Source organism: Chiloscyllium plagiosum, unplaced genomic scaffold (genome assembly GCF_037043375.1).
Source record: "Chiloscyllium plagiosum isolate Xiang-an unplaced genomic scaffold, Cpla_swu_hap1 HiC_scaffold_6, whole genome shotgun sequence".
Taxonomy (NCBI): Eukaryota; Metazoa; Chordata; class Chondrichthyes; order Orectolobiformes; family Hemiscylliidae; genus Chiloscyllium; species Chiloscyllium plagiosum.
In genome coordinates, this window is record NW_028270144.1 from 91,863,841 (window position 1) to 91,882,419 (window position 18,579).

At 39.8% G+C, this 18,579-nt stretch overlaps 1 protein-coding gene across 2 annotated transcripts; it reads left to right on the forward strand.

The window, feature by feature from the left end:
- Positions 1–167: 167 nt before the first annotated feature.
- pomp (proteasome maturation protein) lies at positions 168–17,881 on the forward strand. Of its 2 annotated transcripts, none has more exons than XM_043692016.2 (6): positions 168–295; positions 1,550–1,650; positions 4,814–4,874; positions 14,380–14,481; positions 16,237–16,330; positions 16,640–17,881. In XM_043692016.2, the coding sequence occupies exons 1-6, from the start codon at positions 293–295 to the stop codon at positions 16,705–16,707; spliced, it is 429 nt and encodes a 142-aa protein (XP_043547951.1). In that variant the 5' UTR covers positions 168–292; the 3' UTR covers positions 16,708–17,881. The 2 variants fall into 2 exon arrangements, with proteins under 2 accessions (XP_043547951.1, XP_043547950.1); XM_043692015.2 differs by lacking the exon at positions 168–295 and adding an exon at positions 658–720.
- Positions 17,882–18,579: the final 698 nt, after the last annotated feature.

The window sequence follows — 18,579 nt, forward strand, 5'->3', positions numbered from 1 at the left end:
CTTTCTTACTGAAGATGCTGCCAAGCCTGCTGAGTTTCACCAGCAATTTCTGTTTCAAGTCCAGCATCCGCAGTTCTTTTGTTTGAGTTTAGTTCAGAGATCACACACCTCTTGAAGAGATGGGACATGTACCCGGGTGTCCGGGGTCAGAGGGAGGGACACTACCACAACGGCTCTGACTGACCCTGCACTCAGCACAGCCGCAGGAAGTGACGACATTCTGAGCAGGTCACGAGGGTGGAAGTTGTCGCTGAGCCGGGACGGAGGGTGAAAAATCGGGCTGTGAGCGGAGATGGTGAGGGGCTTCGTTGGACACAGACACGTTTTACTGGGATTGGGCCTGGGCCTGGGCCTGGGCCTAGGCCTGGGCCTGGGACAGGGACAGGGACTGACTGATGCCGGTTTGCATTCTGATGAGTCACCGGCTCCGGGCCGACTGCAGGCCCCAGGCCTGCTCGCACAGAGCCAGGCCCGGGAGAAGGAGCCAGGCCCGGGAGTCCCGTCAGACGCTATCATTCACCTCACCGCTCCTCTTCCAGTGGTGCCCCGAGAGCGCTCCCCTTCATACAGCGCCGTATTAAAGTGTCGTGGGCACGGCTTCATCGTTTTTGTTTCACTTCCTGTCGGGTTCAGCAGATCCGCTCTGTCCCGTGCTCTTGTGTGTAGCATCTCATGTACACAACACCTTTCAGGCTGTCGAGATACTGTGCAGCCAATTTGGTACTTTTGAGACTCTGCGTGGGTTACCTCCCACAGGCCAAAGATATCCAGCTTAGTTAGAATGGCCATTGCCCACAATGACCCGGGATAGACTGGCTAGCTTAGAGTCAAGATTAGAGTGGTGCTGGAAAAGCACAGCAGGTTAGGCAGCATCCGAACCTGACCTGTTGTGCTTTTCCAGCACCACTCTAATCTTGACTCTAATCTCTAGCATCTGCAATCCTCACTTTAGCCTATGGGAAATGCAGGGTTGTCTGCATAGGGTAGGGGGTGAGTCTGGGTGCGATGCTCTTTGGAGGGTGAGGGTGGACTCAATGGACTGGTCTGCTTCCACAATAGGTATTCTATGAGTTAAGGTAGTCACAGTCAACCTGTTCAAAATCTTTCATGATCTGTTGTGTATGACATCCTAAGATTTGGGGCATGAATAGATAGAACTTTGTGACAAGTAATGAGAGCAGCAGGCTCTACTTACCATGTCAGGTGCCATATTCCAGTTGTTTAAGGTTCAGAATCTGTACATTAGCAACTTTGGATCTTTATCACTATTCCTTCACTGGGTCAAAATCTTGAAAGTCCCTTCCTAATAGTGCTGTGGGTCTACCTACAGCACATGGACTGCAGTGGTTCAAGAAGACAACTCACCTTTGTCATCACAATTTGGAATGTGTAATGAATGCTGATCTAGCCAATAATCTTGCATTTTGTGCATATAACATATAAAGAAAGGAGAGCCCCATCTGAAGATTGAACAGTACCACATAACATTTCACTCTTCTGATTATAAACTATGTTACATTTTAAGCATTTGCAATATTGTTTCTTACAGTATTCCAGAGGACTTAAATCTCAGTTGAAGGACAGTGTTCCTGTTGGTGAACTAGCTCCTAATGCAGGACCCTATGGTGTGCATGATACATTGCGTCGGGGGTAAGTGCTGTATATCTTGAGTAGCTACTGATTGCCAAAGTTATTGCTGAATAATGTTGAAGTTGCTCAGTTACAGTATGAGGTAGTCATGTGTTTGGAAGCAATTAACTGTGTGGTAAGATAGCCCGTTCATTAACTATTTAGATAGTTATTTTCAGGTTATCCCATTACTACATGTTCTTGTTCTTTGCCACTTTATTCTGTTTTTATGATATGGGGACAAACCGTTACTCTGTAGGGTGAACATAGAGTTTATTAATCAGAACCAATTCAAGCTTTCCTTTATACTATACTGCTGTTATGAAATGACTGAATTGATGAGTGTGCTTTCTGTATCAGTGATTGCTGTTGGAGCTGGCAAACTTCCTTTACTCTGCAGTCCCAAACCAGTCTGCTCCAATTAGTGTCCAAAACAACTTATTTATCCTTTGGATTTATATTGTTTTGATGTTTTGCTTCCCAACAATAAGTGTCAGACTTTGAAACAGTATTGTCTTAAAAGCATGAGAAAAAAGTGATGTGTTCAGTGTAACATTTATGATAGTATTGTCCTTATAATGGGTGTTTTGTGATTCCTCTGTGATAATCCAAATGATACTAATACTGGACCAGTCAGATATGCGTGAAACCTGTCATGATAAGCCTAAGTTTTTTATTTTTGTAATTTGGTTACTTTTGTAGTCAGTCACTGAATATATTCTCATGAGGCTGCCAAGGAAAAATGCAAAACTGTGGCAAACAGTGCAAAGAAAGATTCAACCCTTTTTCCCATCAATATCCTTTACAGACATTTAACCTCCGTGAAGTCTCAGTCATATCCTCAACTGACTATGTCACAAATATTTTGTTTTTATCTTATCACAAAGTTATATTCACCAGGTGTGCTTCCCTCCATTTCTCCCAAAATAAAGTTTTGAAATAGTCCTTGAAGCATATGCTACTGAAAAGGCAATTTTTAAAACTGCCTATTCTTAGTTTCTGAGAAAATGCTAGTGAGCCACTTCTCAGAATGCTGTATGGTAGGAAGTTCCAGGATTTTGACCCAATGATGAAAGGATGTTTACTGATTGAGATTGTGGGGAACTTAACAGACATTGAGTATAGGTCTTTGAAGGCAGCAGTGTTCATTTCACAGCATCCTTTTCCTTCTGAATTTTGGACTCTCTGGTTTGGGACATGTTGTCAAGGAAGTCTTGGCAAGTTGATTCACGACATTTTGTAAATAGTACACACTAAAATGCTGGTTTATTGGTGGCAGAGGGGTGAGGGTTTAGGCAAATGGATCAAGCGTCTGATATGCAGATTGCCTTAGCCTAGATGGTTTCAAGCTTTTGAGTGTTGCAGTGGTAATGATCCAGCCAAGTACTCTAGTCCACTCCTGACTAGTTTTATTCCTGATGTTTTAACATCAGGGGCCTACAAAACATTTTCTGCTCTAAAGAAATGCACTTGTAATTCTACAGAGAGGCTTGACATGTAATGCAATCAAACAGGATTGTCCTTCAAATGGCTTGGGAGCTGCAGTCCAGCCTACCAAAGACTGCATCAAAAAATGTGTTGTATCGTGCCATTGCCTTAAATTCTGAATTTCTGTGATTATTCAGGAATTTTCCTTCCAGTTTTTTCCAATGCCAGTACTTAGAAGTACTGAGAACAGGGGCCAAATATGTGCTGTCGGTGCCAGCTAATGACCAAGACAGGGAACAGGAACCAGTGGGGAATTGAGCGGGGATTCGAGTGATCGTGAAAATGGCCAACTCCATGAAAAATAGAAAAGCTGGGATGGTGAAGACTCATCATTCAATGCTACAGCCCCCAGTTACCAGATCAAAGCAAGACAGCAAATGTGATCAGGGGAAAAATTGAAATGTGACCCCTCGTAACAGAAATGAGATCAGAAACAAGCAGCAGATCAGAATTTCTTTTAATATACTAATGCCTTAATATTTTGGTATCCTCGTTTCGGCAAAGTATACCTTCGTTGGATGGATTGTAATTTTGTAAAACAGTTAACTGGAACAGAGGATGTTAATTGTACGTGAAACTATTTTGTTATTCAAAGAATCAAATTTTAGTACTTTGTCTTTCCTGGTTGTGGAGCCAAAAACATCAGTTCTGCAGAAATAAACAATGAATGCTTACTCTGGAAAATTAATTAGTGGTTCCTGGAAATGGGATAGGCAATCAGTATTTATAGTTACACATTTGTGTTACAGATTTGTTGATAAGATTAAAAACCTACATTTTCAATTATTCATTTGATATCTTAATCATTTTTAATGTTCTGGGTGACTAGTTCATGTTTTAGTAAGGTTAAAAAAGAGTGGACTATTTAGTCCTTTGAACTTGTCCCACCATATTCTTAGAGCATGTAATTAAATTTCAATGACTTCTATACTGAAGGAAATAAAAACACTTAATGCCAGGGCTTCCCAAAGTGGAGGTAAAAGTTTAGGCCGTCAAACTCCAAGGCAGCAATTCCCCTTCTGCCTGCTCTAATAGGTATTCTCCTGCATCCTCATTGCTGTCAAGGGATTGCAACATTTTTCAAGCCTTAAAATGGGGGTCATAGTGGGAAAAGTATAGAAACATTGGATTAAGGAACTAAATTTGAGCGAATGTATATCAGATCCTCTTCAGAATCAGAATATTACTCCTGTGATTATGTCCAAACATTAGCACATAAGATTCAGCAGAACATTATTAAATAGTGAATTTTTTTTAGCAATAGATTTGAAGAAACCTCTGGTTCTTTTGAATGTTGGTAAACCTACAAATATGGGGGGAGGGGGTGGGGTGGGTGGTCAGTTAGCTCAGTTGGCTAGATGGCTGATTTGCAATGCAGAGCATGAGTTCAGTTTCCATACCATCAAACATTCTCCTTTTCAACCTCGCCCCTCGCCTGAGGTGTGGTGAGCCTCAAGTTAAACCACCACTAGTTGTCTATCACTAATGAGAGAGCAGCCTTATGGTTTGGTAAGACTACAGTGACATTTTACCTTCAAATGGGAGAATATGTTAGGAAGCATAAAAGTTAGCGAGGATTAAAGACTTAACAATTAGAAACACAACCTGCTACTAAGTCAGAATCCATCAAGCATCAAATAACATGTAAATTGTGATTACAGTCCTTAAAATAAGTTCAATTTTTTTTGTCTTTAAGATTCTCCAATGTTAAGTCTGAACTTTTGCCAAGTCATCCCCTGGAAATTTTGGAAAACAATGTAAGTCCAGACACTTCTATGTTTTACTTAAAATCATTTTAATGCGGTATATATTTATTTTCCTCAATGGTATAGTAAGTACTGTATAAGCATGGTACAGTGTGATGCCGTGTCACAGAGATCGTTAGCTCCCAGACTTCATTGCTGCTTATTCAGTTTACTGATCTGTGAGGACAGCAGTTGGGGTGCTTTGCTTAGTTTGAATGCATTTGGGCTTGAGAGGAAAATGGTTGTGCTTCCTGTTCTTGCTTTTTATTGCTGTGAGCTGAAAATGTGTTGCTGGAAAACGCAGCAGGTCAGGCAGCATCCAAGGAACAGGAGAATCGACGTTTCGGGCATAAGCCCTTCTTCAGGATTGCTGTGATGCATGCTCAAAAGTGCATGGGTGAGAGCCTCATGAGGTCTGGGTCAACAGTTCAGTGAGAAGAAATGTGAACAGTTTATTTCAACTTTTTGTTTAGGCATGCAAGGTATTTAAATATTAGTGTCATACTTCCTCATAGTCAAAAAAAAAACCTTCAAGGCCAAAGTTCACGTGTAAAACAGCCATCTAGTTAAGAATTTGCAATTGAAAAATAAAATTATAGCCCATTTCAAACTTTAATTACTAAACGTTTTGGCATGGCCCATGCCCACTGATATTTGGCATTCAGTCCTAAACCTCTGATCATTACCTCAGTGGTCATTCAGTTAATGTATGGAGAAAAAGTTTTTATCTAATACAAATTAGCGTTGTGGTTATACAATTAAGTAAGAGACAGTAAATTTGGAAAATTACCAATTTAAAAATGTTGGCTTGAAATCAATGATTTAGTTTCCCTCATCAAGTTGAAGCTGTATATTTGCATTTCCAATGATGGACTTTGGTGTTGATGATGATCATGTTTCAGTGGATGAGAAATAAAGACAATATCTCAGACAGACAGTGGGAAATTCCTATGCTTAATCCCTGATTAGAATCATTGGGGTCTTGACAGAGCAGGTAGAAGAAAATTGTTCTCATTGGTGGAAAAATTGAAATCAGTGGGCATAGGTTTAAAATATTTGACAAAAGAGGAAGTGGAGATATGAGAAACTTCCATGTAGTGAGTCATTGGGATTTGCAATATGTTATCTTATAATTTAGTGGAGGCAGGTTCAATTGAGGCATTGAAGAATTGCATTATTATCTGAAAGAAAAATTGCAGTGCTAGGGGGAGAAGGTTGTGGACTGGAGCAAGAATGGTCAAATAATCACTGCCTGTGCTGTATGCTTTTTAATTGTTCATTCATGGGATGAGGGCATCATTGGCTGGGCCAGTATTTATTGCCCATCCAAGAGGACAGTTAAGAGTCAACCACATTGCTGTGGTCTGGAGTCACATGTAGGCCAGACCAGATAAGGATGGCAGTTTCCTTCCCTAAAGGACATGAGTGAACCAGATGGGTTTTTTCAACAATTGACAATGGACTCTTAATTCCAGATTTTTATTGAACTTAAATTCTACCTTCTGCCTTGGCAGGATTTGAACATAGGTCCCCAGAGCATCAGCTGTATCTTTGGATTAAGGGTCCAGCGATAATACCACTAGGTCATCGTTTCACTTTTAATAAATTCTGAGATTAAGAACTGGATTTGCTAGAATTGGCTGTAGAGCCCTTTTTGGTAATCAGTGACTCCTACTCTGGGTTGTTGTTGAACTTTTTTTAAAAAATTACTTGGTAGAAGTGCAAATGCTGCCTGCTGTAGTAGAAAATTACAAGCAACAGAGGAGTTGTGTTAACTGTCTTGAAAAGGGGATGATTATATGTACACAGTGGGTGGAAACACTTTTATTTAGAAATGTATTAAAAATCTCCCTGACCTTCTGCCTCTTAGAAATGCTTTCTATGTTCACGTATACATCAATTCCTTTGATGCTTTGTAATGCTGCGATGTGTGCTTGAAGTCTTGCAGGCCATTGAAAAAAATTAAAGGAGCAGGTATAGGCCATTTGGCCCTTCATGGCTTCTCAGACACTCAACAAGATTTTGGGTGGTAAAAACAATGACTGCAGATGCTGGAAACCAGGTTCTGGATCAGTGGTGCTGGAAGAGCACAGCAGTTCAGGCAGCATCCAAAGATTTTGGGTGGTGTTCACCTCCAGTTTTCTGCACAATTCCCATTTTCTTTATTTCTCTGATCAAAGACTGATGATGGAACGTGTGCAAGGATTAACAAACAGAGAGTAGAGTTGAGGATTTGTTATGGAAATGTTAAAACTTAATGCATGATAGATGCACTGTTCTTTTGCTTTCTCTGGCATTGAAGCACAGTCCAATGCAGAATATTGCAGAAGCAATGCAACAAACTTCTACCTCAGTCTCACAACATTTTCCTGAAACAAGCCTGTGTCATAAGAGCTTAATAAATAGAAACAGTTGTCAAACACAGAGCCCCTCAAGGCAGCTGCAAAATTTAATATAACCATAGCTGATCTTGGACATCAACTCCACTTTCTTTCTTGATCTCTATATTCTTTCATTCCCAGAATTAAAAAAAATGATCTTCTAAAGATAAGATAGTCAAAAGAAAGCTCTTTCTGCTAGCTGATGGTAAAAGTATTATGATTCCTGCTGATGTTAACACCAGACAAGTCAAATCCTGGACAGAAACCTGGCTTGATAGATCATGGTTTGATTTGTTTGCTGAAAAGTAGCATGCAATGCTCCAGTTATTTTTATACTGATAAAAGACAAGTTTATTAGTAAAAATAATGAAGATAAAATAGAATAAACTAAACCGCATACAAATTCAAAAGATTTTTAAACACATGGTGAAAGTATAATCCTATTAATCCCAAAACATTCGTTTATAAATTAAAAGAAAAAAATGATAGTATTTAAATAGTACTCAAAATACATCCCTGGTATGCTACCCAACCACCACTTTTATCATACTCTAACCAGAATCCTTTAACTAAAACGTCAGTAGGTTTAAGTCACGTGTGATTTCAACCTTCCTGGAGTTATCACATATTTGCTTAATTGTGCTGTGCTTTTTAAGTAACCTCTTCAGGGTTTTATCCCAACACTGCTTGTCTGGGACTAACAATAATACCTCACTAGTATAACCTAGTTCACCATATATCCTTCCCCTCTCAGGAACATGATTCCACATAGTCATTTTATTCCAAGGACTTCACACACCTACTTTACTCAAAGTAAAAATTGGAACCTGAAAGTTTCCCAGTCGAAGCTTTGGGCATTCCCCTGCCCTTTAAAAGACTAGTCTGATAAACCTTTAATAAACTTTAATAATTAACCATTATTTACATTGTTTGGTCACAAAACAGTTTAACATAAACTAAAAGTACATTAGTGGTTCACGATACCCATTCATTCTAAAGACAGTCCTCAAAAACGTTTTTAACAAATCACCAGGATGACAGAAATTCTTTAGTCAAATTAATTATTAACTTCCGTAACATCAAAATCCTACCAGTTGCTAATTCAAAATCCATAAACCTAAACTTAGAATGATATATTACAAGTTACAGCGCAAGGATGAAATAAAGATTTTGAGCCAGAGTACCGGGAGTTAATGAAGTGCAGTGTTTTTATGCAACAAATGGTAACGATAAGGAACGTGTTATCTACGCTGATGATATCATGGGAGATGAATGATTATTTAGGCACTAAAGGGAAATATACTTCCAGGGCTACAAGAATAGTTCAGGGAAATGGGACAGATTGGATTATTCGACAGAGAGTTGGTATCTTGATTGGCTAAACATCTTCCTTCTGTACTGTGACCCTACCTCCACTGTACTCTGAACATTATCAGCTTTCTTAGACACAAAATTCTGAATATTCACCACGCTTTGAGTGAAGCAGTTTCTCTTTATCCTAATCCAAAAGGCTTCCTTTAGAGTCATGCTGCACAAAAACAGATCCTTCAGTCCAACCAATCCATGCCAAACATTATCCTAAACTATACTAGGCTCACCTGCCTGCTCCTGGCCCATATCACTCCAAACATTTACTATGCATGTTTGTAAATGTCTTGTAAACATTGTAATTGTATCCACATCCACCACTTCCTCAGGCAGTTCATTCCACACATAAACTACCCTCTGCTTAAAACAGTTGCCCTTCATTTTTTTTTAAACTCTTTCTCCTATCACCTTGAAATGTGCCCCTTAGTCTTGCAATCCCATTTCCTAGGGAAAAGGCAACTATCATTAACTCTATCCATACTCCTCATTATGTTAAAAGCTTCAATCAAGTCACCTCTCAACCTCCTATGCTCCAGTGAAAAAAGTTGCAACCTATCTAGCCTTCCTTTATAATTCAAACTTTCCACACCCAGCAACGTCCTGGTAAGTCTCCTCTGAACCCTCTCCAGCTTAATAATATCCTTCCTATAACTGGGTGATCATAACTGGACACAATATTCCAGAAGGGGCCTCACCAATGTCCTGTACAACATCAACATGACTTCCCAACTCCTATGGACTGCGCAATGAAGGCAAGCAGGTGAAACGCCTTTTTAACCACCCTATATGTAATGCAAACTTGAAAGAATTATGTACCTAAATCCCTAGGTCACTCTGTGCTACAACACTACCCAAAGACCTACCATTGGTTGTATAAGCCCTACCCTTGCATTTATCCAAATTGAACTGCATCTGCCATTTTTTAGTCCATTAACCTATTTGATCAAGATCCCTTTATAGTCTTAGAAAACCTTCCTCACTGTCTAATTTGCCACTAATTTTGTTGTTGTCTGCAACCTTACTAAAATGCTTTCTATATTCTCATCCAAATAATTTATATAAACAAAAGAGGACCCAGAACCGAACCCTGTGGATATCCTGAAACACTGCATACCGGCTCTAGTTGTGCATCTAAGGGAAACCGCCTCTCAAAAATATCTGTTCAAACAGATCAAAAGGTTCATTCTAGTGAAACTTCAGTACTACTCCCTCTAAGGCAGGTATATTCTGCAATACAATGCACAAAGTTGTACACAGTGCTCCATGTGATTTCAGTAAAACTTTGAACAATTGTAGCAAGATTGTTGCTCTTGTATTCCAACCCTCTTGTACTAAAGACTAAAGTCACTTAAAAGTCCCTAATGACTCTGCTTCCACCACCACCGCTGGCAACGCATTCCATTCACTCTCAATTCTTTGCATCAAGAACCTACCTCTGACGTCTCCTCTATACCTTCCTTCTAACACCAAAACTATGACCCCTCGTGGCAGTCAGTCCTGCCCTGGGCAAAAATCTCTGGCTATCGACTCTATCCAGGCCTCTCATTACCTTGTACACCTCAATCAGGTCACCTCTCTTCCTCTCCAGAGAGAACAGTCAACCTGTCCTCATAAGACAAGCCCTCCAGTCGTGGCAGCATTCTGGTAAACTTCCTTTGCACCATTTTTCCTATAATAGGGCGACCAGAACTGGACACAATATTCCAAGTGTGGACTCTCCAGGGTTTTGTAGAGCTGCAGCAAAACCTCACAGTTCTTAAGGTCAACCCCCCTGTTAATGAAAGCCAAAACACCATATTCATTCTTAACAACCCTATCCACTTGGGTGGCAACTTGAGGGATCTGTGCACTTGAACACCCAGATCCCTCTGTTCCTCCACGCTGCCTTTAATCCTATATTCAGCATTCAAATTCAACCTTCCAAAATGCATCACTTCCCTTTTATCTAGATTGAACTCCATCTACCATTTCTCAGCCCAGCTCTGCATCCTGTCAATGTCAAGCTGCAGCCTGCAAAAGCTCTCGATACTATCAATGGCACATCCAATCTTTGTGTCATCAGCAAACCTACTAACCTGCCCCACAACCTCCTCATCCAAGTCATTTATAAAAACTACAAAGAGCAGAGGCCCAAGAACAGAGCCGTTTGGGACGCCACTCACTACTGACCTCCAGGCAGAATACTTTTCATCAACAACCACTCTCTACTTTCTGTCAGCCAACCAATTCTGAATCCAAAGAGCCAAATCTTGTTGTATCGCATACCTCCTGACTTTATGAGCCTACCGTGGGGAGCCTTATCAAATGCCTTGCTGCACACCATGTCCACTGCTCAACGTATATCGTCACCTCCTCAAAGAACTCAATAAGATTTGTGAGGCATGACCTGTCCCTCACAAAGCCAGGCTGACTGCCTTTAATCACGCTATACTTTTCCAAATTGTCATAAATCCTATCCTTCAGAATTCTTTGCCAAACTTTGCTGACCACAGATGTATCACTGACTGGTCTGTAATTGCCAGGGATTTCCCTATTGCCCTTCTTGAAAAGGGGAGCAACATTTGCCTCCCTCCGATCCTCCAGTACGATCCCTGTGAGAATGAGGAAGCAAAGATCTTCACCAGCAGCTTAGCAACCTTCTTTCTCGCTTCCCGGAGGAACCTGTGATAAATCTGGTCTGGCCCTGGGGACTTATCAATCTTAATGTTTGCCAAAATTTTCTGCACATCAACTTCCTCAAGCTTGATCTGTTCAAGCTTGCTCCACAAAGTTCTCATTCACAAAAAGTCCCTTTCCTTAGTGAAAACCGAAGCAAAAAACTCATTTAGGGCTTCCCCTATCTGCTCAGACTCCACACACAAGTTCCCTCTGCTATCCCTGCCTACCTTTTCCCTGATTATTCTCTTATTCCTCACGTATGAGTAAAATACCTTTGGCTTCTCCCTAATCCATCCTGCCAAGCCTTTTTCGTGCCCCCTCCTGGATCTCCTCAGTCCATTTTTGAGCTCCTTCCTCACAAGCCTGTAATCCTCTAAAGGTGTGTGCTAGACCCTTACTTCCTCCACTCTGCCTTCTTTTTGATGAGAAGCTCCTCTGTTCTCATCACCCAAGGCTCCTTAACCTTCCCATTTTGCCTGTCTCAGAGGAATAAATTGATGCATCACTCGCAACAACTGCTCCTTAAACGGTCTTCACATGTCTGTTGTGTCCTTTCTGTGGAACAATTGCTTCCAATCTGTACTTCCAAACTCCTGTCTCATAGCTTCATAATTTCCTTTTCCCCAATTAAATATTTTCCCATGGTAACTGCGTCTTTCCCTCTCCATTGCTATGGTAAATGTGAGGCAGTTGTGGTCACTGCCAACAAAATGTTCTCCCACTGCAAGATCTGACATCTATCCTGGCTCATTGCTGAGCACCAAATCCAAAATGACCTGTCCATTTGTCAGCCTGTCCACATACTGAGTAAGGAAATCCTCCTGAACACCTGACAAAAGTGGCTCCATCCAAACCATCTGCAGCATGGAGATTCCAGTCAATATTTGGGAAAGTTGAAGCCACCCATAACAACAACCCTGTTACCTCTGCATTTTTCCAAAATCTGCTGGCCTATGAATTATTTGATCTCCCTACTGCTATTTGGGGGTCTGTAGAAGACCTCCCAATGAGGTAGCTGCTCCCTTGCTGTTCCTAACTTCCACCCATAATGATTCAGTAGACAAGCCTTCCTCGACATCCTTCATTTCTGTAGCTGTGATGCACTCTCTGATTAGCAATGCTACACCCCACTCCTTTTTTTCCCCTCCCTGTTTTTTTAAAATGTTCTAAACCCTGGAACTTCTAGTAACTGTTCCTGTGAAACCCAAGTCTCCATTATGGCTACAACATCTTAGTCCCAAGTACTGATCCATGCTCTAAGTTCATCACTCTTATTTCTGACACTCCTTACATTAAAGCTGGCACACTTTAACCGATCCTTTTGTTCCATCACATACAAAACAATCACGATAGATTCAATACATCCTATCACTGCCTCATCTACAACTACCCCCTGCTCAGATGTGTAACTCTGGTTCCCACCCCCTGCCAAACTAGTTTAAACCCTTCCAAACCATTCGAGCAAGTCTCCCACCCAGGACATTTGTACCCCTCCAGTTCAGGTGCAACCCATCTTTCATGTACAGGTCTCACCTTCCCCTAAGGCATCTTAATGGTCTAAGTATCTGAAGCCCTCCCTCCTGCACTAGCCACGCAGCCATGTGTTAAGCTGCACTTGCTGACTATTCCCCACCTCACTGTCTTGTGGCCCTGGTAGCAGACCTGAGAATACTACTCTACTTATCCTGCTCTTCAGCTTCCATCCTAGCTCTCTGTAGTCACTTTTCAGATGCTCAATCCTTTCCAGGCTAAGTCATTGGTGCCAATATGTACCGCGATTTCTGGCTGCTCACTCCTGCTTCAGAATCTTGTAAACTCAATCGGCGACATCCTGGACCCTGGCATCTGGGAGGCAACATACTTTCCGGGAGTCCCGTTCCTGACCACAAAATCCGTCTAACTATTGAGTCCCCTAGCACTAGCCCTTTTCTATTCTCCCCCATTTCCCTTCTGAGCCACAGTGCTAGACTCAGTGCCAGAGACCTGACAACCATGGCTTTCCTTTGGTAGGCTGTCCCCACCAGCAGTATCCAAAGCGGTATACTTTTGCTGAGGGGAACAGCCACAGGGGATCCCTGCTCTGTCTGTCAGTTCTCCTTCTGCCCCCTGACTGTAAGCCAGCTGTCCTTATCCTGAGTCTGAGGAGTGACCACCTCCCTGAACATCCTCTCAATTTCCCCCTCAACCTCCCAGATGATCTGCAGTTCATCCAACTCCAGTTCCCGAACTCTGTTTTCAAGGAGCTGGAGTTGGGTGCACTTGCTGCAGATGTGGCCAGCAGAGACATGAGTCATGTCTTTCACCTGCCATGTTCTGGGGGAGGAACGTGCAACTGCCCTATCATTTGTACCCCGCTACTCTGAAAGCCCACACAGGACTAAACAAGGAAGAGAAAAACTGAAAAACATAGCAAGTCTACAGACTCTTATTAAGGTTAGAGGAGATGGGTGGGAGGAAACCCCTCTGGTGTAGGGTCTCGGGTTTAGATCTCACCCACTTTAAAAAATAAACAATCACTTACTTTCCCAGCAGGTGCCACTTCTTCCATTTTCTGCTCCCGCTGTCCGAACTCGAAAAGGTCGTTTCTGATGCTTCCATTTGCTGGTTCCGGTTTTGCTGTAGTAGCCAGTATATTGGGTCTAGATCATTGTGCTTGTTGGTAGAGTCCATGGATGAATGTCATACTTCTAGGAATTCTCTGGCTGTCCGCTGTTTAGCTTGTCCTATGATTGTAATTTACAAGATTCCATGCAAAGACTGGAGCAAACAACTGGAACCGGTAACCAGGAGCAGCAAAAACTAAACAAATAAGTTCCAGAAGACAGGAAAGTATAGCTGCGCTTCACAGGAGGCTCCAAAGCACTGAATATGTCCCCTAGACAGGGGATGAAACGTCTGCAAATCAACTTCCTAGCTCAGCAAACATACCCACAGCCATGACAACTGGCACCTGAGCTACAAATCTTTGCACAAACCTTGAATATATGTATGTATGTTTTATAACTTAAAAAATCTAGTTGAACAGGAGTAGCTTATTGAAAGCATGAATTTAAATTCAGAAAATTTTGACTTCACAGTTTGAGAAATATTAATGTATTTTTTGTATTCAGTTTCGGCTCAATCAAGACAAAATGAATTTTGCTACATTGAGAAATATTCAAGGACTGCATGCTCCACTAAAGTTGCAAATGGAATGCAAAGCAGTAAAACAGGTAAGCTGGTCTGTTTGATCACTTTCTCTATTAAAAATAATTGCATTATGGGTTTTTATTAGTTTACAGGAATAGTGCATGGGTAGGCTAGTCCTGATACTCTTTCTGAAAGCAGGAACACTGAAGGCTTACTATATATGTTCAAATTCACCTGCAGTTGAATTCAGAATTTGCATGTACATCACTAATAATGTCACCTATAGATTAGTTTTTTTACTAGCTTATGTTTCTTTGCAAGGAAAATAGAATGTGATTACGTGATTGAAGTAATATTAACAATCTTAAAGCATGAGAGAAATGAAAGACAATCACAAGACAGAAAGTCACCAAAAACTGACCTAAATAGTCATCTGTATTATTCTGTAGAAGAGTACGGATGTTTGTCTGTTTAAGAATAGTGTGTATTTGATACATTAGTTGCATCCTCATCTGGCTCTCTAAGCTGTTTTTCAGCAGAGAGTGCAGCAAGTGTTTCAAGTTATTTCTGTCTACCGATATCAGGTGTTGCTATTTTCTTTTTGACACTGTGGATGTTTGAATAGGTCATTACTCTATTGACTTTAGTTCAGGTTTCCACTGCTAGTTAAAAATTAAAATATGCAGGGCAGGCATATCTGAGGTGCCTTCTGACCATTTAGTGTGGAGCTGGGTTTATATTACATCAGACTGACTAAGAATCCCTTCAATGACTAGTTGAGATTTTTGGTACTCTTCTGCACATTGACAAATTTTCTGAATTTAATTTGTGACCTATTCACTTTTTGTTCTGTATCATTACCTCTCAGAAGTAGGCTTGCTAGGCCAATGATGTAAGAGATATAAATTAAATATGAAACCTAGAGAATAATTTTGAATCATCCAACAGAGAGGACTTTCCAAATAATATGTCCGTAGTTGTGCATTATGTGATGATGTCAAAAGAAGTTTATTCATTGAGTAAATAATCAGAAAGTCCCTTCCAACTCCTTGTGGTAGACTAAGCTGTTAATCATAACTTGCGGGTACAAGATTCATTACTTGAGTACATTGAGCTACCCTGAACATGCTGTGCCTTAGAAATATTATTCTTTTTGTGAAACATTATACAAAAACCCTTCATATTGTTCAGGCATGTTCTAAAGACCCAATAGTACTGTTTGTAAGGAGAAAGCAGCATGGTGGCTCAGTGGTTAGCACAGCTGCCTCACAGCACTGGGTTCGATTCCAGCCTTGGGTGACTATGCAGTTTTCAAGTACTCCCCATATTTGTGTGGGTTTCTGAGTGTTCCAGTTTTCTCCCACATTCTAAAGATGTGCAGGTTAGGTCTATTGACCGCACTAAATTACTCTGTCATGTCCATGACTGTGTAGGTTAGCCATGGGAAAATGCAGGGTTATGGGGATAGGGTGAGGGGCTGGATTTGAGTGGATGCTTTTCAGAGGGTAGGTACAGAGTTGATGGACCAAATGGCCTCTTTCCACACTGTACGGATTCTATGAAAGAGAGTTTTCTTAATTTTGGCCAAGATGTTAACATCAAAATAATCTGGTTATTCATTTCATTTCCAGTTAGAGGACAATATCTTGCACAAAATGGGTTATAATGCTTAAAGAATTGCTTGGACTTGAATGCAATTGCATTAAAAATATCAAAAGTATTTTGAGCAGTATGGTTTAAAAAAAATGCTTGTTTTCTTACCCTCATTTTGGATGGATAACAGTTATCTCAAAATACTTTTCCAGTAGTCAACCATATGTAACTCTACTTTCAATTAGGCACAGCGCTTGCCTTTCCTCATTAGTTCAAACATTGCACTGGAAACTCTTCAAGGGAATGATGAATACATTGGCTTTGAAGACATATTGAATGGTAAATAATTTTATTAAGGCTTAGTATGTTTTTTGTTTTAATTACTATCTAAAATTCATAGTTGTACAACAAATAAAAATAAAACTTAAAGCTTTATGTAAAAGTAAAGAATAATTAGTGTAAATATATTAAGATATTCATTAAGCAGAAAAGCATATCGAATGCCTGAACATCAATAATTTCATCATTTCAATTACAGTAAAATTATTCAATAATCAGTTCATGTTGAAGCATCCTTATTGCCTTAATCTTAATATGAAATATTGTAGATATTGTGAGAACTGTCACTTAATTTGTTTTTCTTTTTAGACCCAGCCCAGAGTGAAGTTATGGGTGAACCACATCTTATGATGGAATACAAACTTGGTTTACTGTAATTCACTGACATCAATGAATATTTTAAAGAGACAAGTATTGCTTCCTGTTGCTGTGAATAGGCTATTCTGAATATTTCAGGAACATCGAAAACACAAACCCTTCTAGCAAGTGACTGATCCAAATGAAGAGTCATTTAACACCTGCGGATTTCAACATCAGAAAAAAATTGGCAAACGTTAAGTTGTTAATTAAACAAAAGTGAACTATCAGCAAAGTCTTTAAGAAATAATTATTCTGGAAAGGTAACTTAAAATCTATTTGCATAAGTGTGAGAACATAGCAACCCAATTTTGTTGCACACTCTAAAATGTCTTGTCATTTGTGGTATGCCCAAGATGTTAAAAAGGTAGAACTAAGGCTATCAGTTATTTCAGATATACCTTTTTGTCATTAAAACATTCAGTATCCAGTAGGGCTTAATTGTTATCATTCAGTCATGTTTGCAGAAGATCAAAGATTTTATACCAGAACAAAGACTGTGAAATGCTTTGGTCTGGAAATACAATGCAACTATTTGTTGAAAACTGCATTAGTTATGCATTTTGTTTAACAGCAACATTATTTCCTATTGAACAACAAAAGGTTGTATCATTAAGTAGCTCAATTTATCCAGATTTATGGCTATTTCATGACTTATTTACTTGGTATTTCAACCTTTAAATCATATCGAGGGAGATAACACTCACTCAATGTGACTTAAAGGTAGGAATACGAAGTAAACAAGACTGTCGTATTTAGGGAATGTTGTCTTCTTAACATGTATCTTTATTGAAAACTCACCTGCTACAATTAGACATATAGATTTTGACAAACAAAGCTCAAGAATCCATAATTTAAAAAAAAACTAACCTGGCATGAATCTTTAAAGTTCAATAAAAACATGAAAATTAGTAGGCTAACAAAGATTCTGTCCGAAAGGGAAGTCAAGGAATACTTAAAATAGCATTACTGATTTTGCAAGATGTTTTGCTTCCTTCACTTTCACACTCATGTACTTTGATCTCTAATTTTGTTAAACATATAAAAATGCATCAACCAGAGGATAAACAAACACCTTAAGTTTATTTCACAAATGATAATGTTTGTTTGGTTTGCAATATTGTCACTATGAGCAGAAATGCAGTTAATCTGTACTTTTTAAAATTCATATAATAAAAATGGATATAAAATGTTTGAATTTGACTATTTGCTAATTTCAGTTTAAGTAGTTAATTGTTACAAGGAGTTATGGTATGAAGCAGTAAGTTGCTCAACATATTTTACATGAAGGTTGGGTGTGAGAGAATGTCAGTTATATAAATTTATTATAAATTATATTATACTTATAAGTGTAAATATAGATAACTTACAACATAGGGTGCTCTCCAGAACAACCTACAGTTCTTCCGTCTACTAACAGCCATTATGGTGGCCATATCTACTTTATTTAATTTTGCTTGAAAAAGCATTTTAAAGAGCATGTACCCCCTCTGGATCTGTCTGAATTTTCACCTGAAGGAAGTGATCAATACACAGAGAAAATAGAAGAGGCTAAAAGGCTTAAACAACAGTGAAAATGCGCCCTAGAAAATTGGCTTAGTATTTGTACTCCAAACCTCATTAAATGCATTAAATAATGATTACAAACTGTTGACTGTATTGTTGAGATGGGTCATGGATTTTGAGGTGAAAATGTGAATACTGTTCTAATCGCTTGGAGTTGATGATGTGAAGTTGCCGATGTTGGCCTGGGGTGGAATTGGCAACATGGCAGTAGCCCCTTTTCAGCACAGATGTCTGTGCTAACTTTCTGAAAGACCAATAAATCAATTTCCCTGCTGTATCCACAGAGTCTTTCAGTTTCCTTTCCTTTCAAGTACTTATCCAATTTC

Bases quoted from the DNA above. Each gene is read 5' to 3' on its own strand.
- pomp (XM_043692015.2), top strand. From the start codon at position 673: ATGTACACAACACCTTTCAGGCTGTCGAGATACTGTGCAGCCAATTTG. The intron at 721-1,549 runs GTACTTTTGAGA...TGTTTCTTACAG, and splicing joins GATACTGTGCAGCCAATTTG to TATTCCAGAGGACTTAAATC. The intron at 14,482-16,236 runs GTAAGCTGGTCT...ACTTTCAATTAG, and splicing joins AATGCAAAGCAGTAAAACAG to GCACAGCGCTTGCCTTTCCT.